Source organism: Cyrtonyx montezumae, unplaced genomic scaffold (assembly GCF_038088225.1).
Source record: "Cyrtonyx montezumae isolate F1298 unplaced genomic scaffold, pur_monq_1.0 scaffold_4, whole genome shotgun sequence".
Lineage (NCBI taxonomy): Eukaryota > Metazoa > Chordata > Aves > Galliformes > Odontophoridae > Cyrtonyx > Cyrtonyx montezumae.
In genome coordinates, this window is record NW_027072045.1 from 19,688,658 (window position 1) to 19,711,947 (window position 23,290).

The 23,290-nt window shown below is 60.1% G+C and overlaps 3 protein-coding genes across 3 annotated transcripts; 1 reads left to right on the forward strand and 2 right to left on the reverse strand.

Moving 5' to 3' along the window:
* Positions 1-5,609: 5,609 nt before the first annotated feature.
* KAZALD1 (Kazal type serine peptidase inhibitor domain 1) lies at positions 5,610-9,772 on the reverse strand. The gene is made up of 5 exons (XM_065747025.1): positions 9,747-9,772; positions 8,012-8,589; positions 7,163-7,323; positions 6,552-6,699; positions 5,610-6,468 (listed from the first exon to the last, which is right to left on the reverse strand). The coding sequence occupies exons 2-5, from the start codon at positions 8,517-8,519 to the stop codon at positions 6,383-6,385; spliced, it is 903 nt and encodes a 300-aa protein (XP_065603097.1). The 5' UTR covers positions 8,520-8,589; positions 9,747-9,772; the 3' UTR covers positions 5,610-6,382.
* A 3,126-nt stretch (positions 9,773-12,898) lies between these two features.
* Positions 12,899-16,393, reverse strand: SFXN3 (sideroflexin 3). The gene is made up of 11 exons (XM_065747024.1): positions 16,083-16,393; positions 15,688-15,854; positions 15,446-15,616; positions 15,262-15,360; positions 15,112-15,187; positions 14,944-15,029; positions 14,531-14,658; positions 14,406-14,455; positions 14,249-14,298; positions 14,004-14,051; positions 12,899-13,897 (listed from the first exon to the last, which is right to left on the reverse strand). Exons 2-11 carry the CDS (start codon positions 15,849-15,851, stop codon positions 13,801-13,803), a joined length of 969 nt encoding a protein of 322 aa, XP_065603096.1. The 5' UTR covers positions 15,852-15,854; positions 16,083-16,393; the 3' UTR covers positions 12,899-13,800.
* A 561-nt stretch (positions 16,394-16,954) lies between these two features.
* PDZD7 (PDZ domain containing 7) lies at positions 16,955-22,938 on the forward strand. Its single transcript, XM_065746547.1, has 17 exons — positions 16,955-17,015; positions 17,428-17,792; positions 17,887-18,027; positions 18,319-18,493; positions 18,644-18,820; positions 19,065-19,212; positions 19,413-19,473; positions 19,920-20,345; positions 20,424-20,624; positions 20,757-20,798; positions 21,010-21,170; positions 21,246-21,337; positions 21,420-21,511; positions 21,585-21,656; positions 21,767-22,177; positions 22,418-22,518; positions 22,594-22,938. Exons 2-17 carry the CDS (start codon positions 17,606-17,608, stop codon positions 22,741-22,743), a joined length of 2,637 nt encoding a protein of 878 aa, XP_065602619.1. The 5' UTR covers positions 16,955-17,015; positions 17,428-17,605; the 3' UTR covers positions 22,744-22,938.
* Positions 22,939-23,290: the final 352 nt, after the last annotated feature.

Below are 23,290 nucleotides of genomic sequence, written 5' to 3' on the forward strand. Positions count from 1 at the left end.
TTTATAACTTGATCAGTTGAATTAATCTCTGGCTGCGGGCCCATCTGATGCCAGGCATCACAAATTTAATTTGGAGGAGTATGGGATCTTTTATCCCCGCCTCTTTTAACCACCCCTCCCCTCCATCTCTTTCCCTTTCTTCCCCACTTGCCTGCACCATGCTGCTGCTGTGGGGATGGGCTGGGCTGTCAGAGCTTCCTTGGGGCTGCAGGGAATAGCACTAGCAGGTAAACCCCTGCTACCCACAGAAAAAGAGAGAAAAAATAAAAGAAAACCAACATCAGAGGCCAAAGCAGACACTGAGTAAGACATATTAATGTGCTAAAGACTTAATGAAGTTTAGGGGGGGTGGCGGGGATGGAGGGGAAAGTGCTTACTTTATTAGTTTATGGCCGATTAATGGGAATGGTCATTACATTGATGGAGATGGATTGCTCCTGTCAAACACAACCACCAGCCCATTCAGAAGGTAGAGGGGTGCCGGTGCTGGTGCACCTCCACGTGGCCAGGGCACAGTATGGGAAGAAGGGTGCTGGATAGAGTGGGGCTGAGGGGGGGGGTGAAGGGTGCCATGAGCTGGCAGTGAGATCCATGCTTGCTGGAGGGCAAGGAGAATGGGGAAGTGTGAGGATGAAGGTAAAGGAGACACCATGCCAATGGGGGTGATCTCAGGGCCCCAAAGTGTATTCAGGTCCAGAAGGAGGGCACCCTACATGCCAGCTCTCAGCCAGAGTGGGCACAGTACAGATCTATAGCTAAGAGTCGTCTCCATGGATGTGAGCAGTAGAACTTCCATGTCTTTGGGACATGGAAATGTCTTCCCACCCCTCTCCCAACCCCACAACCCTTCACCTGTGTGCATTCCATTGTAGATCAGCTCCTACCCCAGCCAGCTGCTGGGTGACCCTGAGGATAACCCAGCTCCAGACCCCAGCAGAGCAAGCCCAGTATGCTCCTTGGTGCCACTGAGGGGCTGAGGAACCACCCCCATCCCTGGTGATCTGTATGGGAAGGATGCTTGGCCACACACTGGCATCATACAGCACCACTCCCCAGTACCTGGATGGACCCTCAGCCTTTCATCACTCCCGAGTGATGAATAACCATCCTAATGAATGGAGGGAAATTGGATTAGCACTGAACACCCATGTGCTTAAATTGGGGCTGATTAAACCCCCATCTGTGCAGGGAGCAGCCAAGCTTTGCACTGCTTGATGCAGGGAGCTGGCAGCACTTGTGCATGGCCCTGCCTGCAGCCTGTTGGGTCAGTAATGGTGGTAAGGGGCATCTTCCCCCTCTGCCCCTGGCAAAGTACCCCTGCTGAACTGGGGAGTATGGTGCTTGTTTTCCCTGGTGCTGGACATTCCTCAGCCCACACACTGGTTCCCAGTGGATGCTCTTACAGTTAGAAGGGGGAAGTGTATGAGACAGAGACATCATCCCCACCCTCCATGCTTCAGTTCCCCCATCTCCAACTGATACAGGTGAACTCTACTTCAGTATAGGGACTGTGCTCTGTTCTGTGGCTTACTGGGATGTTTGCAGTTCAGATTGCTGCCCCTTGCCAGGATGCCAGCCCACCTGGGCTTGGTGCCTCCCTGGCTGTGCCAAGAGTCCCTTTGGAATGGCACAACCCAGGGTTTGGCTGCAAACACACCTGGCACTGATTTGCTTCCACTTTTCTAAGAGATGAAGCTGCAACACCTGCTTAGTGGGCATCGGTATGCAGGGAAATGCTTCCACTGCTATGACAGTCCCAGCAGTGCCAGACAAGGCCCAGCACATGTCACGCATCACCGTATCAACATGGACCCCAAATCTCCCCCTAAGAGCTGTGCAGATCCCCCCTCTCCACACCCCAACTGAGTGCCATAATAAAACCTCAGGTGTCCCAGCCTGGCCACATCACCTCCTCCACACACTGCACAATGCTGGAGCAGCAATAAAAGTGTCACGGCCGTCTCCTCGTGCATCACCAGAGCGCGGCATTTCGGGAGCGGCCCGGACAGAGGTTAATTATTGCTTCCTTCTCTTCCCCTCTCGCTCCCAGTTTAAGATGGATCTGACTGTCAGCAGGGGTGACAGATGAAGACAAAGCACAGGTACGGCTCTCCGTGAACTCTGCGCCCGCCTGCACCATCCCAGAGCAGCCAGGAGCGCTGAGCAGAGCTGGGGGGAGGCAGAGGAGGGGGCATGGGGAGGAAGCAGTGACCTGACAGAGTGGAGCAGGGATGCCAGGCTGGGAGAAGTGGGTACAGTTCTGCTCGTCCTTTATATGCCACTGAAGAGGGGCCATTCCATGGCCATGGGAGCAGGGAACAGGGAATAGCTTCTTCTGTTTCAGGGCAGCCCGGAGTGCTCCATCAGGAAGATGGATTTGTGCCCCTTCCCCTGCAAGCCGCCTGCAGCTTGTTGTGATCTGGTTTAGCTCTCAGCCTTGTGCAGGGGTTGCCAAAGCCCCAGGGCTGAGGGATGGGGGATGCACAAGAGTAGAGCTGCAGCTGCATCACCCTCAAAACCAGGGGTTGCCCCAGTGGGATAGGGGCAGAGAACACTGAGGCGGTGGGGCTGGAAGCAACTGGCCCCAGAGCTGCTCTAGAGAGCCCCAGGGCAGGGCAGGAGCTCCATCTCCTGTCCCTATCTTATGGCTGAACCCGCAGGGAAGGTCTGACTCCAACCGTTCCCAAAGGACGCACTTCCTCTCCAGGCTTTCCGGCTGCTTCAGCTTCATTTGATGCCATTTAGCTGCAGTTGCTGAAGGAAACATCACTTCAAATTAAACCAAAGGGGAGCACTTCAGCCGGACAACTTTGAAGTAGATTTTGATAAAAGCCCACATTTCCTCCCCCTCTTGATCTTTGTTTTCCTCTCCAAATGCTGAGCTCTAGCCCAGCCCAGTCAGGGGAAAGGCTGCAGCTCCTCCCCAGGGACCAAACACAGCACCAAACATTCTCCTAAAGGATGAAGCCATGGGTTTGGTGCCCCAGGTGCATCTCCTGGCCCCAGCAATCCCCCCAGCTGCACAGCCTGGGGACCTGGATGGGAGCACGTCCCTCCCCGCGTGACAGCTAAACAAGCTGAGACAATTAAATGTGCCATTTGATGGCTGCCTGGCAGAGCCTCTCTCTCTTTTAATAAAAGGCCTCTTTCCCGAAGTCGCTCAGGCTGCAGCAAGGGCTGAAGCACAGGAGCCCTTCACATTTAATTAAACGGCACATCCAAGCCTGCATCCATGCTGCTAGGGATGCTCTGGCACAGGACAGGCAAAATGCCCCTGCCCAGATGCTGTCCCCCTGACCCAGGGACAGGGATTCCTCTTTAAGGACCCCATCCCTGCTTCCGCCAGCTCTGCTCCTCATCAGGAGGCAGAGGGAAGCACCCTGCTCCTGCCAGTGAGGATAAGAGAGATGGATAAGGGCAGAGGCTAGGCAGCTGTGAGCTGTCCCGGAGAGCACTTGCTCTGCTGGGTCCTGCAGCTTAACCCTTCCGTCCCTGTGGGTGGGTGGCAGCGAGGGAGAGGTGGAGTCTGGGGTGACTCAAGGCCAGGAGACCCCATCCTGATGTGCTCCAATCCATCGCTGCTCTCCCAGGACATCCCAGATCTGGGATGTGCGTTTTCAGGTTGTTCACCCTGGAACTGCAGCTCTCCTGGAGCATGGGGATGGGAGACAGTGGAAGAGCACAGGCATCCCCCAGCCCACATGAGCACAGGGGCTGCTGCCATCACTCACACTTTGAGGCCCACCAAGCCCAAGGCATGGTAATTGCGAGCCAGTTCCCCTCACTTCGGAAGCAGCAGGGACCAGGCACGGAGGCTCCCGTTTCTGCCTGCCTCCGGCTGTTACGGAGCAGAGAAGTGACAGAGAGCAGCCCCAGGGCCAAAAACACTGTGAGGAGAGACAGCAGCCAGCCCTGCGATAAGGCCATCCCCTCGCACTGCCCAGATAACCCCCCCAAACACCAGGCACAGCCAAACCAGTGATCCTCGAAGCGTATACCCCAGCCCCACCACCAACCCCTCAGTTCGGGGGACGAGTCACCCCCCCGCAGCCAGCACCTCGCAGCGCCAGAGACGGCAACCTGCCGCTGTTATTAAACTCTTTGCTTCCTGTTTTAAGCTGAATAATAAATTGCATGTCACATTACGGCTCTGTTTATTAAAACCCATTGGCGTGGGCTCTGTGCTGCGGCGGCATTCGAATTATTGAAAGCCACCCCCCGTGGAGACCTATTTGCTGCAAACGCAGGAGGACTTGTTTCCATTTTATTTATCAGACGGCATAAGTGCTGGGCAGAGGCAGGGAAACGCTCTTCTACAACCCGAATCGGGGTGAGGAGGGGCCGTCATGCAGAGGGCACAAGGGATGCTGCTGTCCCCAGCGTTGGGGACAGGTTGGGGGTAGAGGTCCTGTGCGCAGGTGGCCGCTGTGCTTGAATCCCCGTCTCTTGGCTTCTCCGTGCCTCAGTTTCCCCGTGGCCAAACGAGGGAGCTGCGCCGGCTGCTCAGCCCCGCGTCCCGCAATGGCTCCGCCGGGAGGTGGCACTGTTCGGCGACGGATTGGGACAGCACGGCGGGCCCCGGAGCCCGGGGAAGGACAGCAGCAGCTGCTCTTGGGGGGGAGGGGGGGTCTGCAGCTCCTGCTCCTGGCTCCCACCCCGTGGTTCGGTGTCTGCTCTGGATGCGCGAGCCTGTGCAAGCCACCGGCAGCACCAGGATACGAGTATGGGGTGAGCGCTGGGGGTGTCCATCTGCCCCTTAGGGGAGTGGGACACTCTGGAGTCACCCTTGGGCAGTCACCACCACAGTCTTGGGACCATGTTGTGCCCCCGTACCAGAGGCCGTGGGAAAAGCCAGCAGCAGGGGTTGGAGGCACTGCAGAATTGGGCTCAAGGAACTGCAGGTTTGGGTCAGAAAGCAGCTGGTTTGGGAGCTTGAGCTCTGAGCACACAACCAGAGCTGCCAAAACATTTGGTGCGGCCAAGAAGCACTTAGCCCTGCACACACCCTGGAGGGCTTTGGGTCTGGTGGATGTTTAATTGCCCTTTAAGCACACGTCTCTGGGCTCCAGCAGGATGAGACCCTTTCCTTTGTTCCCAGCCCTGCAGTAGACTTCGGTAACATGGGGTACCCTGGGCAGACAGGAGATGCTGGGGCATATGTGCCCAGTGGCCATGTTAGCAAGGATCCCAGAACCCCCCCAGGTGCCTGGAGCTGAGCATTGTCCTCACACATCCCCTTGGGGACACACCAGTGTACACCTGACCAAACATTTCTGAGGCAACAAATAGCCTCAATTATGCAGTGTGGCAGTGACCGATTCCAGGCATGCAGTGATATCAGCCCCTTTAATTTTTAAGTGGCACAGGGGACACCAACCCCACTGCCTTGCAGAGAGAGGAGCCTTGGATCTGCAGCTGCTGCCCTATGGATGTGATCCAGCCCCTTGGTCCCCATCAGCCTGGTGACGCAGTGGCACAAGCAGAGCTGGCACAGGAGCATGGCTGGGGGCCAGCAAAGGGCCAGGTGGCTCTGAGCCATGGGATGATCTCAGGTTTCCCTACTGCAGCCACAGCATGGCCCAGTTCCACTAAACACCCAGTGTACAGGGAGGGGATCAACACCAGGGAAAAAGGCCCAGGCAGCAGCAGAAGCAGACCAGGAGCTGGGGCTGTCCCAGCTCCAAGGGGTTCATCATCACAGAAAGAGCCCAGGAACCACCACAGAGGTGCGGGGACCCAATAGGGTTGGGAAGGCAGCACTGCTGGCTGCAGCACGGAGTGGGGGCCAGCCCAACCTCACTGGCTGCAGGAATTTCGGGCCACTGCCAACTCCAGACAAATCCCTTTTATTTTCTTGTTCAGGTTTTGATGCCGTAATTGCATCGTCTGAGCCAGCTCTCAAGAGAAAGAGGAAGGGAAAAAAGAAGAAAGGGAAGGAGAGCAGCCAACCTGGAGGGACCCTGTGGGATGATGTTTGTTGCTTGGAGCCCTGCATGTACACTTAGCCCAGCATTCACTGAGATGTCAGCGCAGAGAGCTGCCTGGGAGAAGCGTAATGCCAATCCAAAAAGGCCAAAGCATTCGTGGCCATGTGGTCTTCCAGGCCAACGTTGTCCAGGGGTGAAACCACAAATGTCAGGTTGCATCAAATCACTACTTTTCTGGTTAAAAACAAAATGGGAAAGAAGGGCATTTTGGCAGCAAGCTCCTGGGTGTCCCTGCCTGAGGGCGACACACGAGCCACACTGCGTCATCATGTCCCCAGCCCAAAAGAGATGTGTCCAGAGAGGAGTTCAGGGGTGGGAGTGTTTGCTCTCTATCCATCCCTGCCCCCAAAGCACCATGGAGCAAGCATTGCCCAGTGCCAAGCTTTGCAGCTGGGCTAGTAATAGTCCTCCTCGCTGTCCCCGTAGTCCTCAGGCAGGGCGTGGGGTTCCGGCAGTAACAAGCCCGTCAGGTTGAGCTGGTCTGAAACAGCAACACGGGGATACTGTGACACTGCCACCCTTGGATGCTAGCACCCTGCCCAAAGATCCTCTCCCACTGCTCACCTGGTGTGAGGACAGTCAGGCTGGCCACTGCCACCACAGCCCCAACCCTGTTCCTGGCGAAGCAGCGGTACGTGCCCTCATCTGTCACCCGCACACCCTGGATCTGCAGCCAGCCGGTCACCTCGTACTTCTGGGGGCCGCCTCTGAACTGTGAAGGGAGAGACAGCAGTAAACCCCAGGATGGGGGATAACCCTGTGGGATGACCCATTGTGTTGGTGAGGAGTGGGACGTGGGGAAACTCTTTTTGCCCTATTAAGCACTACTCTGGGGTGGGAGCCAGCCCTAAACTTCCTGGCGCCAACAACTCTATGTTCTGTTTGTCCCCAGCAAGAAACAGTCTCCTCTGGTCCCAGCTGTGCTGCAGCTGTGCTTGCAAGGCAGCTATTTCAGTGAAGTGGCCAGGGATGGGGGATGCCTCCATCCACGCCTCTGCCCACATCCTATAATAGCCGGGTATGGCCCAACAAGGCTATATTTGGGGCTGGCCACGGGCAGGATGCATGCAGGGATGAACTGGGCCGGTCTCCCTGTGCAGCCCTTTGTGCTCAAGTACAGCAATGACCAAAGACCTCTGCACATTTCAGTCATATCCCCTATGCCAACTGCTCACCTGGACAGAGATGTGGGGATCATCTCCAGGCAGGAGCATCTCCATGTCATCCTTCCTCCATTCAATGGATGCCATGGGGTAGGCAAAGACCTCGCAGCCAAAGATGACATCCTGGCCAGTGACGTTCCAGGCATCATAAGGAGGGGAGATGATCTGAGGCTCTGGGAATGGAGGACAGGAAGGAGACAGGGGAGCACACTAGGCTGGGGTATCAGACTCAGGTAGTGATGCCAGAACCCTTCCCACTCCCTTCTCCTTATCCACCCTTGCAGAAGGTCACTGTGCCAGGACTAGGGGCTCCAACCCCTTCTGGTCTCACTTCCCCAACCCACAGTGGGAGCCCCCCAGAGATGCAGGTTTTGGGTCTCCTGCCCTGGTCACAAACCTCTTCTCTCTTCGTGCCTGCCCCAGGAACAAAGAGAGCTCTTGTGGGTAGCCAAGAGGGAAAAATCTCAAAGATACCATGAAATACAGAAAACAAAGTCAACCCCGATCCCCTCCTTGAGCTGCAGTGAGTGGTGTCAGCAGGTTGTCCCAAACTCATAGTCACACACTCAGCTTCAAACAGGACAATGGAAACAGTGCAGCCCCCGGACCCGGCCTAGCTCTCTGTGAAGGAGCTGCATTCCTGGGGCGTTCCTTGGCCCCAGCCACGCTCCAGCCATGCTGCAGCCAAGAGCTCACTAACGATGCCTGGCTCTGCCCCAGCCAGCAGCGCTCGCTGCCTCCTGTAAATCCCGAGCCGACTTGGCACAGCCACTCCACGCACCAGACCCACTGCAGAGGGGCCCCTGGCTGAAATACTTAAGCCAACCTCCCGTCCTTGTGCTCCCTCTCCCCAGGCACTACCTGCCTCGCAGGGACCCTCGTGGGCCACGGTGAGGTTGGCATCGGGATGGGCACGGGCAGACTCGAGGAAGCGGCAGATCTGGGGATAGGTGCGCCCGTCAGAGCCGCACAGTGCCTGGTGCGAGAGGCAGGTGCACTGGGGCTCGGGCACCTCGCCACGCTGCAGGTCACCAGCCTCCAGCCGGCACTCCAGGTGCTCCCCGCATTTGCCATAGAAGTGGTTGGTGTTGTCCAGGTCACAGATCTGTCCCTCCAGGTTGGCACATTCCCAGCAGCAGTCGCAGGAGTCCCGCACCGTGCCGGCCAGGCAGCCACGCGGCACTGGGCACTCCTCTGGCCGGCACTCAGCACAGCCCTCACCCTCCTCCAGCAGCCGCTGCCAGCCCCGCTGCAGGTACTCAGCGCTGCTGGGGAAAGCTCGGCCCGGCTGGAGGTAAGCCCAGTGCAGGGCGAGCAGGGAGAGCAACAGGCAGGAGGAGCTCTGCACCTCAGGCATCCTCGTGGCCATTCCCAGAGCCTGGCACCAGCATCACTTGGATGGAGATTCGGATGGGTCAGAGCTGAGCGGCCATCATGATCTGCAAGGAAGAGGACATGTGTTAGCAGCACTGTGGGATGTGCCACATCTCAGGACTCTCCTAGCATGCTACAAAAGAAGCTCCCACCCCCAAAATGTGATGCTGTGCATTCCTCCTGCCTGCAGCCCAGACTGGATGCTGACCCATACCCACAGGCTTTAGCCTTTTCCCCTGGCAAGTAGAGACTGATCTGCCACGGTCCCACCTGAGGGGTTGTCCTTCACTGTCCAAGCTGCTTCGTGTTCTGCTCCCCCTGGAGAGCAGCTCTGGATCCAGGCTCCCCTCCCTTTCTCAACCTCTCCCCAAGAATACCGATGATTTTTCTCTCCATCACTGCCCAGAGGAACTGACAAAGGGCTCTTTCCATGCTGGAAGCAGCCTGTCCAGGGGAGCTGAGCCAGGAGGATGCTCCCACTCACGCCTGGCTTTTGTCCTCCACTCCCTGCTCTGAGCCCCACATCTCAGCCACACCAGAAAAGCTCTGCAAATCCCAGAGTTATTACACTGGTGGCTGAGCACCAGGGAACTCAGAGCACAAGTGGAAACAACAAGGTCACCATCCCCCAGACTGCTTTAACCGCTCTCCTGCAGCAAGCAAAGGGGCTGACTGGCCCTCAGACATCCTCTCTCTGCTGTGGAGGATGTGCAGAGTCCAGAATAACTGTGCACTCCCCCAGCTTTCACCTCCTGCACTGGAGGAACAGAGTGAAGTTACAGCCACCTGCCCCATGACCACCCTACAGCACCGAGTAGAGGCTGAGAGATAAACTTCGGGGGGGGGAACTGCACCTGACACACTGCTGGGAGCAACCCCCTCCAGACCTTTCCCCCCCCCCATCATCAGGGTTTCAGCCCCGTGATAGACCCATAGGAGCAGGAGTAAGGCCAGCCTGAGAGGGATTTGTTACCCCCCAGATTACAAAAGGGAACTCAGAGCTCTGCCCCACCGCCTGCAGACCCCCCTGTCAAGAGAGGGGAAAGGGGCCGGGAGGGGTCCTACTTGCTTGCTCTCCCTCCCTGCCCGCAGCTGAACGAAAGAAAGCTCCAACCCCAGGAAAAGGGGCCAGGAAAAGGGGCCAGGAAAAGGGGGGACGAGGCAATGCTACCCTGAATCTCTACAGGGGCTGTCCCGGGGTCCCACTCGCGGCAGCACTTACCGGAGCGCGGTGCGGGCCCCGCCGACGGCTGCGGTGCACAATGGCTTTGGCAGCCGCGCGGCGCGGGGCTCCGCTGCCACCGGCCGTGATGTCAGCGCCACGCCAGTCCCCACGCCCCCCGCCGGCCCCGGCCCAGCTCCGGTCGGGCCCCGCGCTGGCGGCCACCCCTTCCCTGCCGGGTGCCGGGCCGGGATCTTCTGTCCCTCATCAACGAGCAGCCCCACAGCCCCCGTGCCTCAGTTTCCCCAGGTGGGATCTATGGGGGCACCCAGCGCCTTCCTGGGTTGAGCACGAGCGCTTTGCTGCAGCTCCCCCGCCCCCCCCAACCACTTCTCGGCGAGGAATTTGTGGGATTTGCTTCCGCGGCAAATCTGCGAAGCCAAAAGCGTCCCAGGACCCCTCGGAGGATCTGGTTTCTTTCTCCGCAGTGCAAGAATCTGCTTTTGCTTTCCAAAACCCCGCTGCAAATCCATTCTGGGCTTCAGAGCTTTCGTTCAGGCACGCCGCAAATCTGGCCGGGGCTAAGGATGGAAAATGCACGAGGCTCTGTGCTGCCGAGGGGCTTCCTGCCGGCTCTGCTCCCCCTTCGGTGGCCCCCAGCCCCACAGTTTGGCTGGGGGCTGTGGGATTTGGGACAGCTGTGTTGGAGAAACGCTGCTGGGGCTGCTTTGGGAGCTGGGGTACCACTCTATGCACCTCTAGAAGCGTTTTGGAGTTGCAGAGCTGGGAGGAAGTTAGTCCCCCCCGTGTTGAGGCATCCCTTACCCGACCCATCACCTGGAATCAGTTTAGCTCAGCCCTGGGAATAAGATAGAGCTCTAGCATGGCAGGTTATTAAACCTCCTGTTTAATGAGACTGTTGAATGTGCTAATAAATAGCAGCAGCTCTGAATTAAGGGGGTGGGAGATCTAACCTGTGCTTAATGTGGTGCTATGCTCTGCTTCAGTCAGTGCACCCCATTGTATAACACATCCTGGGGCTGTGAGAAGGTTTCACCTGCTCTCATCACCATTTCCCCACTGTGGTCCCCCTGAGATGCTTCATTGGCTGTGGTATCCTATCACGTGTCACTATCACCACTTCTGTGCCCACCCCAGGTTGCCCCGGCCATGCCCTGGGCTGACATCCTGGCTGATTCCAATGGACTGAGGCTGACCAGGAAAATCCCACCCTGGAAAAGAGGACATGGGCCAGATGACTCAACACTATGTCAGTTCTGGCTGGGTGGGAGGCTGCGTGACGCCCGGGGCAGAGCACGTGTCAGCAGGGCTGCTGGCCCACTGAATGACTCTCAGAGCATGAAAGGCTGATTCCAATCATAACCCGAATCTCCTGTGCTTCAGTTCAGTGCCCCTCTCTGCTTCCTGCCATTCTGACCATTAGTCAATGTGGGTCTCGGTAGGGTTCTGGCTGCATCCCACAGGACCCTGTTGGGGATGAGGCCCCTGCCCCATGTGCCAGGCGGGACCCACAGCACCAGGCTCAGGTTTCCCCACAGCAAATTCCTGCACAGAACAAACCCGTCAGCAAATTCCTGTGGAAACGGGTGCAGCTGCGTGCAGGAGGGATGTGGGTTTCTCAAGGGGCCCCCAGCAGTAGTGTCTGAGTGGTGTCTGTCCCTGGGCACTTCACTGTACCTGTCACCTCTGTGAGTCACCCAGACCCTGAGGGCTGCGTGGACTGCCCCCTCCTCAAGTGTGCTGTTCAGCATTTTCCTGCCAGCTGTGACACCCTGGGGTCAGGAGCACAGTTCCCACCCCCCTGCCACATACCGGGCTCTCCCACTGCCCCAGGGCACAGAGCAAGCAGGGGCTCAGCCAGGCTCTGCAATGGGGGGACAGCCATCCTGGTGCTAGTGGTCTCCTTGCCACCAGCGTTCCCCTCACAATGAGGTCACCTCCAGCACTTCCACCAAGGGTCATTCCTGGCTGGGATTTGGGGTTCTGGACTGAGAACTCTGTCCCCGTTTCGCTACAGGGTGCCCCAACCCCTATGAGCTGCAGTCGGGATGGAGGGGACCCTCGAGTTTGGTGGCCTGAACGTTTCCTCCAAGGGCCCTGGGGGTTGACGATGCTCTGAAGCTGTGGAGACAGTCTCTGGAGTCTCTGCTGCCACCTCCAGGGCGCTGCTGGCCTCGTCCGCGTCCCCTTGTGCCACCCTGACCCTGTTGTCCCTTCAGGTACACAGCCCCAAACCATGCGACCACCCTGAAGACCTTCCCCCCCCCCAGAGTATACGTCGTGTCCCCTCTAATAGGGATCTTGGGGACGCAGCCGGGGAAGGTGACCCCCACCCGGCACCCCCTGCCCCAGGGACGCTCGGTGGGGAGGGGGGAGCCTGCCAGCAGGCAGCCCATTTCCAGGCGTCATTAAAGAGCAATTAGCTGGAAATTAAGCTGAGAACAAGTATTGATTAGCTCATTAAGGCTGGGGGAGCGGGAGGGATTGCTGCCGCTCGCCCTCATTATGGGCAAGGTTAAAGCCTGTGGTTGGGCGGCTCATTAACAATGCCAGGGAGCAATCGATGCCCCACCCCCCACCCCGACACCCCCAGCACCGCGACCTCTGGGGTGCGACGGTGTCCCCGGGGTGGCGGCAGTGCCACCTGCAGCATGTCACCCTCCATGGCCTCATATCTGCTGCTCCAAGAGCAGCAGGAGCAGTCCCTGCACAGGTTGGAGGGGGGGAGGGAGAAGTGTCATCATTATTTTTGTTTTCTTTGCTCTGCCCTGGAAATATATTGTATTCTCAGCTAATCCCGTTCAATTACACCACAATAAAACACATAATAAAAACGTAATTCATTTTTCCCGAGCGCTCCCTTTCTCCCTGCGTCTTGGCAAGCTATTAAAAATTTGTCTTCATTTTTCTGGCAAGAGCCTTGTACCTTTTCATCTTTAATTTATGAGAGCAGAACAGCAATTGACAAGCCCTTATTGCGCAGCGAGGGGCTGCATTATTTATAAGCTGCCAATGGCTGGCTCGGGGGAGATATGTGCAATATGCTGGGGCTGGGGGGAGCGGGGGCTGCTCCTGCATTCTTAATGGGTGCTGCGTGCTCTGTACTGAGCATCCATCCCATAGCATCCCTGTGGTGGACCCCAGCCCCTTTCCATGGCATGGGATGTGGTAAGAAATGCACTTCTCTCTGCTTGTGTACAAACAACCTGCTTTTATTATTTGGTAGATACAGGTACTGAGTATGTATATCAAAAATAACCACAGGAAACAGCGATGTGCTTAAAGCCATATGAGAAGGTCCATGGAGGAAGCCACGTGGGAGCCAAGCCTTGAGCACAGGCGGTGTTAAAGGGAATAAAATGGGGACTGCTGAGATTAAAATGTGCCATTTGCTCCAGGAAAAGCCAGATTACAGCCCAGGATCAGTGCAGAGCAGAGCACACGGGGAGCTGTGCACGCACACCCGGGCTGGAGTGGCCTCCCCCGCCGCGATGTACATCCCATAGTGCTCACCTCTGGCTTTTGAGGGCTGTGTTTTCAAGATGCCATGCCCATGGGTACGGATTGCTGCCCTCGAGACCCCAGCCTTGGGGATGCCATGGGACAGAGGCACAACACAGCCACATACACACTGGGTATGGGAAACACGCTGGGTGACAGCCAGGAGTGGGGACACCTGGCACGACATGGGTTGGAGCTTGCAGGGACAGCAGCAGCACAGCCACCCCATGACAATGCCCAAGGTTGGGACACATGGGTACCCCTGCATCATGCAGCACAGCAGGAGGATGGCAGCACTGCACAGGGTCCCTTTGTCCCCATCCTTGGGAAGCACAGTGTGCCCAGTGCCCGGCCCCTCTGCCCACCAGCCTTGTGCCACCAGGGAAATGTCCCCTCCTCCTGGCACTGGGCTGGTGGCCCTTGGGACAGCCCCACATGGGGCAGCAAAGCACAGCTCAGGGGAGGTGCTGGGAAAGGAGCCCACTGGGTTCAGGGGCTCATCTGTACCCCAGCACCCAGAGACAGGTGGTAGCATGGGGCAGCAGCAGCATCCTTGGGATGCTCTGAGCTCAGCGACACAGTGGCCCCATGCTCACAGCCCCTTGTTGAAGTAGACGGTGTGCAGTTGTGGATCCACCTCCCGGATCTGAGCTTGGGCACTGGGCTCCAGGCGGCTCACCTGCATCGAGCTGCGGAGGGACACAGGGTGTCAAGGGGGGCACAGGCAGTTGCAAAGTTTTGGCTTGAAAGGAGTAAAAGCATCTCTGGAGAGACGGGCACTACGCTTGTCCTTACCTCTTCTGTGGGAAGAGCGCGCAGCACAGCGGGGTTGCAAACACCAAGCTGTGTGGGGAGGACAAGGAGAGGAGAGAGGGAAGCCAGGAGATGAGGAGAGGTCCTCCCAGCCCCAGATCTCAGACCCCAGTGTGGGGCCAACAAGGATGCTGAGGCTTCATCCGTCCTGCCAAGAGCAAACCTGCTCCTGTCACAGGGCATCACCCCCATCCCACTTCCCTGGGATGCACCCTGGGGTCACTTACCAGAGTCCCACCAGGCCAACCTGCAGGGGAGCATTCAGGTACGGGTACCGCTGTAGGGACAGCTTGGTGTCAGCAGGGTGAGCAGATGCTGCTCCCCAGCGGGGTGCCAGCACAGTGCCAGTGGGCCATCCCAACGCCCACCCTCCTGCCCTTGTACCTTCAGGAAGGCTCTCTTCTCCAGCACATTCATGATCACCGGGGGGATGGCTGGGGCAGAGAAGAAGGAAATGAGCTCCATAGGACCCTGACCCTCACAGCCAGGGCTGAAGGCTGGGCACTCACCCATGGCTGGGGCTGCCATCCCGATGCGGGACACCACCACCTGGAAGATGGCCTTCTGGGCAGCTGCTGTGGACTCACCCAGGCGGTTCCCATTCTCGTCTGTGATGGGGATCCCCACCTTGAGCTCCCTGCACGGACAGCAGGGCTGAGGGTGGTCAGGAGCACAGCAAGGAGGGCAGTTGGTGTCCCTTCACATCCCCCCACCCATGCGCTATATGATATGTTGGGACTCTTGGATGGACTCCATGTGCACATCTAGGGATGCTGGCATTAACCCACCGCTCTTGGGATGCGAGCAGGTGCTGGTACCCCCAAACCAGCCCTTTGGTGTATGGGACCCTGGGAAGCCCCTGCAGAGTGTAGGCACTGCTCCCCACAATGTCCCCACGTCCCTCCTGCAGCTGGGCACCCACCTCTGCCTCATCAGTGGGATGTTGATGCAGTTGGCAGCAGCCACAGCCGCGAAAGGCACATAGCGCCCGATGATGGCTGGCAGGTGCTGGAGGGGGGAGCACAGAGTGGGTCACCGAGAGGCTCTGGGGACACAGCTGGCTGTCCCCTAACATCTGGGACACCCTTACCTTGGTGAGGGACTTGAGACCCAGTGCTGTGACAACCGCCCCGCCGGTCGCGCTCACGTAGGCTGTCCCCAGCTGGCTGCAAAAGTGGGAGGTGATACTCATGTCCCACCACCCCACGGATGGATGTCCCACAGTGCTGTGGAAACTCACCTGGGGGTGATGGGGGCATCCCCACTGCGGTTGGTGTAATTGACGATGGCGTTGAAGGACTGATTCACCCACTGCCAGAACACCACAGCCGGCGTGGTCCTGCGGGCACTGGCGTCACTGGGGGGTGCCCATGGGGATGGGGGAGGGACGCAGGCACCCATGGGTGCTGGGGATGGGCTGGTACCTATAGAAGGTCAGCATGCAGCCAGTGATGGTCATGTTCATGGGAACCTGGGCCGACATGCGCCCGATAAGCAGCATCTTCTCGCCCGTGTCGGGGTGGAAAGCGGAATCATAGATGTACTTGGCACGCCACAGCTCATCCTCGGTCAGTCCCGGGGGCACTGTGCCCGCCCTGTGGGGAGTGCACAGCTGTGGCACAGCACCCACCGCTGTCCCACGTGGGACCTTCCCCCCATCCCGTACCTGTAGGCCAGCACCAGGCGGCGTGCCTCATCCAGGGTGGCCCCCGACAGCAGGAGGTTGCGGGGATCGGTGACGGTGAAGAAGTGCTTGGCCCGGCCCATGAACGTGCTCTGGTCCCAGCGGGGCTCGCGGATGTCAATGGTGGTGGGCAGCGTGGAGGGCATCGTCTAGTGGTGGCGGGGGGGGGAGGAGGGGGGAGGGAGGGAGCACAAGGGGATGTAGTGACACGCAGCCCCAGAGCCGCCCCCCCAGGAAAGCTCCGCACCGGCCCCGCTCGCACCCGCCCTGCAGCCGCTCCCAGTGCCCGGCAGCTCGGAGCGCTGTCCCCGCCACCCCCGTGGGGTGACCCCCCCCCCACACACACCCCCGGACCCCCTCTCCCGGCCGGCACTCACGGCTCCGGGCAGCGCCTGCTCGGCTCCGCGCCGCTCCGCCCCGATGACGTCGGAGCCCGTCACGGGGCCGCCCCACGCTGGGGGTGGGGGCACGGGGGGGGCCGCGGCGGTTGCGGCTGTGCCTGAGCGTGGCCATCTGCGCCGTACGGAGCTACGTGCGGTGCGGCACGGCCACGCTGCCGGGGGCGCGCGTGGGGCCGAGCGCGGCGTAGGAGAGCTCAGGCGGGGGTGGTCACGTGGACGTGATGACGTGGGTGCGCGTGTGTGTCTGCGTTTGGGCGCGTTTCCGTGTGCGTTCCACGCGTGACAGCGCGCCCACGCGTGGCACAGCACCATTGTGCATGGCAGACGGGGACCGGCCGCCCTTGCATACGCCTCGCGCGCGGGGGGCACACGCGTGTTCGCGGCGGCGCGTGGGCTGCGGGCGTCCAATGAGGAGCGCCGTTGGGCCCTCCCGACCCGCCCGGCTGCCCCGCACCACCCCCCGCTGCCGCACATCACCTGAAACCGGCGCGGTGTCGGGTTCGCGCAGCCGGCGCCAGCCTCGACGTGGGTCACGGCCAACCCCGGGGCGGGGGTTGGGGGGACACCGGCTGGCATCGCTCGGGCAGGGGGGAGGCACCCCCACACCCCACCTCGTGCCTCAGCCTTCCCGTGCGCGGTGCTTGGTCCCGCTCGCGGCCCCGCCGTGGGGGATTATCCCACGGGAGGAGGGGGGTGTGACACGGGGCTCCCCCCGTGCCCAGGGCCGGCCCCGGCCATCTGAGTGACAGCTCCCACGGCCGGCACGCCGCCGGGACAGCCAATCCCCGCGGGCACCCACAGGCGGGAGGCGGTGCTATTTTTCCAACCCCCTCCCCCACCCCCCCCTCGTCCTCTCCATCCCCCCCGCGCCGAGCGGTGTCTCTTTCGCAGGTGGCACCATGGGGACAGGTGAGGAGGGCACGGGGAGGGGGGGTACGGAGGTGGCAGAGGGACCCCAGCGCCGGGCGCCCCGTCGTGGGGGAGCATCGCTGGAGTGAGAAGAGGTGGCCCTTGGGAGGGGGGGCTGCCGGGCGGCGGGGACACCGCGAAGGGGACGCACACAGTGGCGACATCACTTATTTATGGAGGTCAGGCCAGGGCGAGCGGGGGGCGTTGGGAAAATCCCCCCCACCCTCCCCCCATCCTTCCACCAAGAACAGGGTGATTCATGAGGCTTGCGGAGGGGGGAAGGGGGGTGCTCTGTGCAAATCCACATTCTGAGGCCGAAGTTCCTGCGGTGCCATCGGTGATCCCATTGAGATGCGGCAAGTTGGGGCAGCAGAGGAGGTCACACCACGCCACTCATCTTCCCCCCAAACAGGCTGTGCCACCGGGACCCCTCCCACTGCCCCCCAGCCGGCCCCAGCGCTGCGCTGCTGAAGATCATGCCCCAGCGTGGGCATGTGCTGCGGGACGGTGCCACGGTCTCCCCCCGCTGGAGGGCAGCCCCTGCCCCGTGAGCACCTGGCGAGCCGCGGTCTTACTCCTCGGCCGCCGCCATGGCCCAGGGCTGGGAGGATGCAGAGATGACGGTGGCCGGGCGGTCGCGGAGCTCCAGCAGCGAGGTCAGCCTGGCGCCCCGCTGCCTGCTCAGCAAGCAGAGCCGCCTGCTCAATGGGGTCACCCGCAGCGCCCGTGCCACGTCCCCCATGGGACGTGTCATCCTCATCAACTCACCCATCGAAGGTACGTGGGCACCCAACCGGACAACTGTCCCCACCTAGGGATGGCTGTGTCCCCCTAGCACAGGTCTGACCTGATGATACATCTGTCCCTGCAGCCAGCAGCAATGAGAGCGATATCATCAATGCCATCACGGTGGAGAAGAGCACGGATGGCAAGCTGGGCTTCAGTGTCCGTGGTGGCTCCGAGCATGGGCTGGGCATCTTCGTCAGCAAAGTGGAGGAGGGCAGCGCTGCTGGTAGGTGGCACTGAGCAAGGGGCAGATACATGCCACCAGGACACCAGGGAGCTTTCAGGGACATGTGCCACAGTGGTGATGCCATCCTTCATGCCATCACCTGCACCCACCTTGTGCTTCTTGTTCCTGCTGGGCTGTGATGAGATTGGGGACATACAGAGAGGGGACAGATAAGCTTACCTGGGGGCAGGTCAACCCTCTTGGGGCAGGTTAACCCACGTGGGAACAGAGCACCTGGCAAGGTGAGTGATGTCAGGTTGGGTGCCCAGCTAAGCTGCTCACCCCTTGCAGAGCAGGCCGGGCTGTGTGTGGGGGACAAGATCACAGAGGTGAACAGTGTGAGCCTGGAGAACATCACCATGAGCAGCGCTGTCAAGGTCCTCACTGGCAACAACCGCCTTCGCATGGTGGTCCGGAGGATGGGTCGTGTGCCAGGCATCAAGTTCTCCAAGGAGAAGACAGCCTGGTGAGCAGGACATCCACACCCCAAACCTGGTCCCATGGAATGGGGTGGCTCAGTGGGGATGCTTGAGGTCAAGTAGGAGCCCAGAGGTGGGAGACCCTCGCTCTAATGGTTGACAAGAGATGCCCCTTTGATGCTATGTCCATGCCCCAGGGTGGACGTGGTGAACAGACGCCTGGTGGTGGAGAAGAGTGGCTCAACGCCATCAGAAAGTGGCTCTGAGGATGGTCTGCGTCGCATTGTCCACCTGTACACCACCTCTGATGATTACTGCCTGGGCTTCAATATCCGCGGAGGTCGGGAGTTTGGCCTTGGCATCTATGTCTCCAAGTACGGTCGCTTGTGTGTCCTCATCCTGGGGGGCACCAGGGGGACACAGCATTCAGTTTCTGCTGTGACCGCTCTGGGGCTGAGCATACATCCCTGATTGATGCTGGTACATCAGTGGGTGCTGGGACATCACTACATTGGGTGTTGGGGTATCTCTCTGCTGTGTGCTGGGGCATCACCACATTGGGCTGCCTGGGAAGAATGTTAGGGGCTCTGTCCCCAGCCTGTTCCTTTGTCGCCCTAGGGTGGACCCCGGGGGACTGGCGGAGCAGAATGGCATTCGAGTGGGCGACCAAGTCCTTGCAGCCAATGGAGTCAAGTTTGAAGACATAAGCCATAGCAAGGCGGTGGAGGTGCTCAAGGGGCAGACCCACATCATGCTTACCATCAAGGTACCTGTGCCCAGCCCTGGGGGGTCAGTGAGCCCCCACGTTGGCACTGTCCCAGCACATCCCAGTTCCCGGGGGGGTTGGCACAGCCGTGGGCCGCTTGGGTTTCATGGCTGGTGGGAGGGGGATGCATTATTCATGGCTGGCACTCGGATCGGGTTCGGCCGGCACACGCTGACCCCTCATCTTTTCCCTGTGTGTAGGAGACCGGCCGCTTCCCTGCCTACAAGGAGCTGGTAGCCGAGTACTGCTGGCTCAGCCGCTGTAAGGACCGTGTCACTTGGGTACTGGGGGGGCACACGGTGGGACTGGGACCCTCAGAGCAAGGATGTCCAGAGGGCCCCAATGGAGAGGGAGAAGGTCTATGTGCCATGGGGTCCTGTGTGTCCTCTGTCCTGGGAGGGGACATGTGCCATGGCCAGCATCTCTGCAGTCCTGCATGTGGGAACAGTTCCCATCCCTGGAGGGAACACAAAATCCTCAGCGACACAAAGATCCCTATGCCGTGTCCTGGAGCTCTGTGGTCCTACATTCCCATCCCTTTGCAATGCTAGCAGCCTGCTGTCCCTGTGGCCCTATGATCCTCATGTCCCTGTCCTTGAGGAGGGATGCAAAGTTCCTGTAACCCCTGGTGAGCCGCCCCATGTCCCCTCAGTGTGTCACCCTGTGTTTCCTGGTGTATCACCACCTGTCCCTGCCATGCCTTGCAGTGACCAACGGGCAGCTGCAGCAGCTCTCTCAGACCTCAGAGACCAGCTCTTCCATCTCCTCCTACTCCTCGGGTCCGCTGCCGGGGACAGTGAACGGGCTGGGGACAGTGACCCCTGGGCCACCTACCCGCACTGTGGATGTGGCCATCTCCACAGAGGATGGGCCTCGGCGGGGCTGGCTGCGGGATCGTGCTGAACGGGCCATGCAGACGGAACCAGCCACCGAGGGGCTGCAGGAGACACGGCGCACGGTGCGGCCCCCAGAGCTGCTGCGGGACACGGCCATCCGAGGCCAGGGTGCCCGTGATCCCCCCGGCACCCACCCGCGCCGCACCTTCTCCCATTCCCCCAAAACTGCACTGCTGTTGGCACTGAGCCGGCCCCGGCAGCCCATCACACGTTCCCAGAGCGACCTCACGGTGGCTGGTAGGAGTTCAGCACTCATAGCCCCCCATCCCCAACCCCCACTTGGGATCTCTCCCCAACCTCCTGCTCTGTTCCCAGAGGAGAAGCGGAAGAAGAAGCCGGAGGGACAGGGGCCACGAGGGGCTCCTCCTGGGCTGCACCGCTCCAAGACTCTTGTCAACCTCTTCTTCAAGGGCAGCCGTACCAGCAGCCAGAGCTGGGCCCCCCCCAGCCCTGAGGCCCCCAGCTCTGAGCGCTGGGCATGCACCAAGTCCCCAGGGCGCTCTGATGGGGACAGAGGTACCAGAATGGGGACAGAGGTCAGGCACGGGGCCCCACTGATAGGACAACGGGGTTGTGGGGACAGGGTCCCTTATGTGCATAATTTCACTGCCACCTCAGTTGCTCACCCCATCTCCATCTCCCTTGCAGTAGGTGCTGTGCAGAAGTTTGTCATCCGGAGCCTGAAGCGGGGTAATGGGGGGGGCTGGGGGGAAACCCTGCATGCATCTGTCTTTGCATGGTGTGGCCAAGCAAGGGGTGGGCACTGCGGGTCCCCTTTTCTGGTGCTTTTTTGTGTGACTTTGGCATGGATCAAGACCACAATATGGTTTTGGGGGCGGTAGTGGACAGTGGACACAGGGTGCCCATGCCCTGCTGGCCACCTCCTGCTCTGTTCTCCTAGAGAAAAGCCGCCGTGGCCCCATCCCAGCCCAGTTCTGCAGCCCAGGCACACCACAGTCGGACAGCGGTGACCCTGAGGCACGGCTTACGCTTATCCAGGACACAGCAGCACGGCTGCTCAGCCCTGATGAGGTGTCAGCTGTGCTCCGCCACTGCACTCGGGTATGGCACCACAGGTGTTACTGGGAGGGAAACTAGGGCACAGGTTTGGGGCTGACACCCACTCTATGCCCACAGTACCTGCATGAGGGTGGTGTGGAGGACCTGGTGCGGCCGCTGCTTGCTATCCTGGACAGGCCTGAGAAGGTGCTGCTGCTGCGGGATGTCAGGTGAGCACCCAGGTGCCATTGGGATGGATTGGAGCCCTGCACCCTGCTCACGCTGCAGTGTGAGCCCCATTTGTCCTTACAGGAGTGTGGTGGCACCCACAGACCTGGGACGCTTTGACAGCATGGTGATGCCACTGGAGCTGGAGGCTTTTGATGCCCTTAAGAGCCGCTCAGGTAGAGCCCAGCATGGAGCTGGGGGGCAGGGGGGGGCGGGCACCATACTGATCCCACTGTTCCTCTCCTGCAGTGCGTTCACCTGCCCTGCGCCCAGCCCACCACGATGTCCCCCCAAAGCGACACCTCATCACACCTGTGCCTGGTACGTGTCTCTGGGACGGGGGGTATGGGATCTCCAAGGAAGAGGGGCCCTGGGCTCTGATGGGGTGGTGCCAAGGGTGCCACCCCTCCACTGAGCCCCTCTTGCTGCAGATTACCGTGGTGGGTTCCTGCTGAAGCCAGTGGGAGCCCCCGAACCAGAGGAAACTGAGGGGCTGCCACAGAGCCCAGCCCGGCTGCGGGCCTCCCCAAGCCCCCACCGGCTGCACCCCCGCACCTACACCCCACTCCCTGATGTGCCAGTGGATGCCTATGCCTATGCCGGCAGCCCCCTGCCCACCCGTAGCCCCAGGCCCCCCAACTGGCTGCTGACCGAGCCCCCACACAGCCCACAGCCCCAGGATGGGCGCTGCTCGGTGCCGGTAAAAGCCCGGAGAGGACGGGCCCCTCTCACATCAGGAGGGGAGAAGGGGGCCATGCCGCTCACCAATGGCCCCATGGAGGAAGAGGAAGAGGAGGAGCGGCTGCTGACTGTCACCTTGTCCAAGCTGAAGCATTCACTGGGTGCGTGAGGGCCTCGTGGTTTGGGTGGGGAGGGGATGGGGACCCCTATTTGGGCACTAGCATCTTTGGGATGGTCAGGATAAGCGAGGAATGGGATAACCATATAAAACAAAACATTGAGCACTGTCAGTTGCAGTTGTGTAGGACCTACCAAAACAGGGCAGAGGCCATGCAGCCCAGTGATGGGGTTGCCATGGGGGTCCCCACGTCCTATCTGAGGGCACTGTGGTTCCATTGCAGGGATCAGCATCTCTGGTGGCATTGAGTCACGAGCACAGCCGATGGTGAAGATTGAGAAGATCTTCCCTGGGGGTGCCGCCTTCCTCAGCGGTGTCCTCAAGGTAGGGAGCAGCTCTGGGGGACTTCATCACTGAGCCCTCCTGCAGTGCATCTCATCCCTTTCCTCCCGGCACCAGGCAGGGCACGAGCTGGTGTCAGTGGATGGGGAGAGCCTGCAGAACGTCACGCACCAGCGCGCTGTGGACATCATCCGCCAGGCATACCGCAACAAAGCCAAGGAGCCCATGGAGCTGGTGGTGCGGGTGCCCGCTGCCCCCCCAGAGTGACACTGCACCTCCCCAGGAGCCATCCCACACCCCCATGGAGCTGGCTCACTCTGCACCGAGGTGCAGCCAGCCTCAACCAGCAGAGACCAAGGGACCTGCAGGCACAGAGGGGCTGCCCGAAGAGGGACTGAGGTGGAGGCACGTTGGGGATAAGGGAGTAGAGCAGGCAGCCCTGACCCCACTGCAAATACACGGACACTGAAAAACACTGCCCTGAGAAACACAGCCAGGGGCTTGTCTTTAATCAGTGTTTCTAGGTGGTACGAGGGCAAGCTGGGGCTCTGGAAGTGGTACACAACAGAAATAAAAGTACAAAAATATAACCCCCCCAGCAGCCAGGGGCAAGCAAGCCAGAGCTGGACAGGGCCAGACTCTTCCTTTGGTTTGACTCCGCGGGCACACAGCCTGTCCCCATCCCTGGTGTCCCCATGCTGGTGGCCAGCACTGGCTCCTGGCACCAAGCCCCTCCCCCCACCAAGCAGGCTGGGAATCACAGGGGCACGGCTGGGCTTTTAAGGGGGCACACAGGGTCAAGGGTACAGGGAAG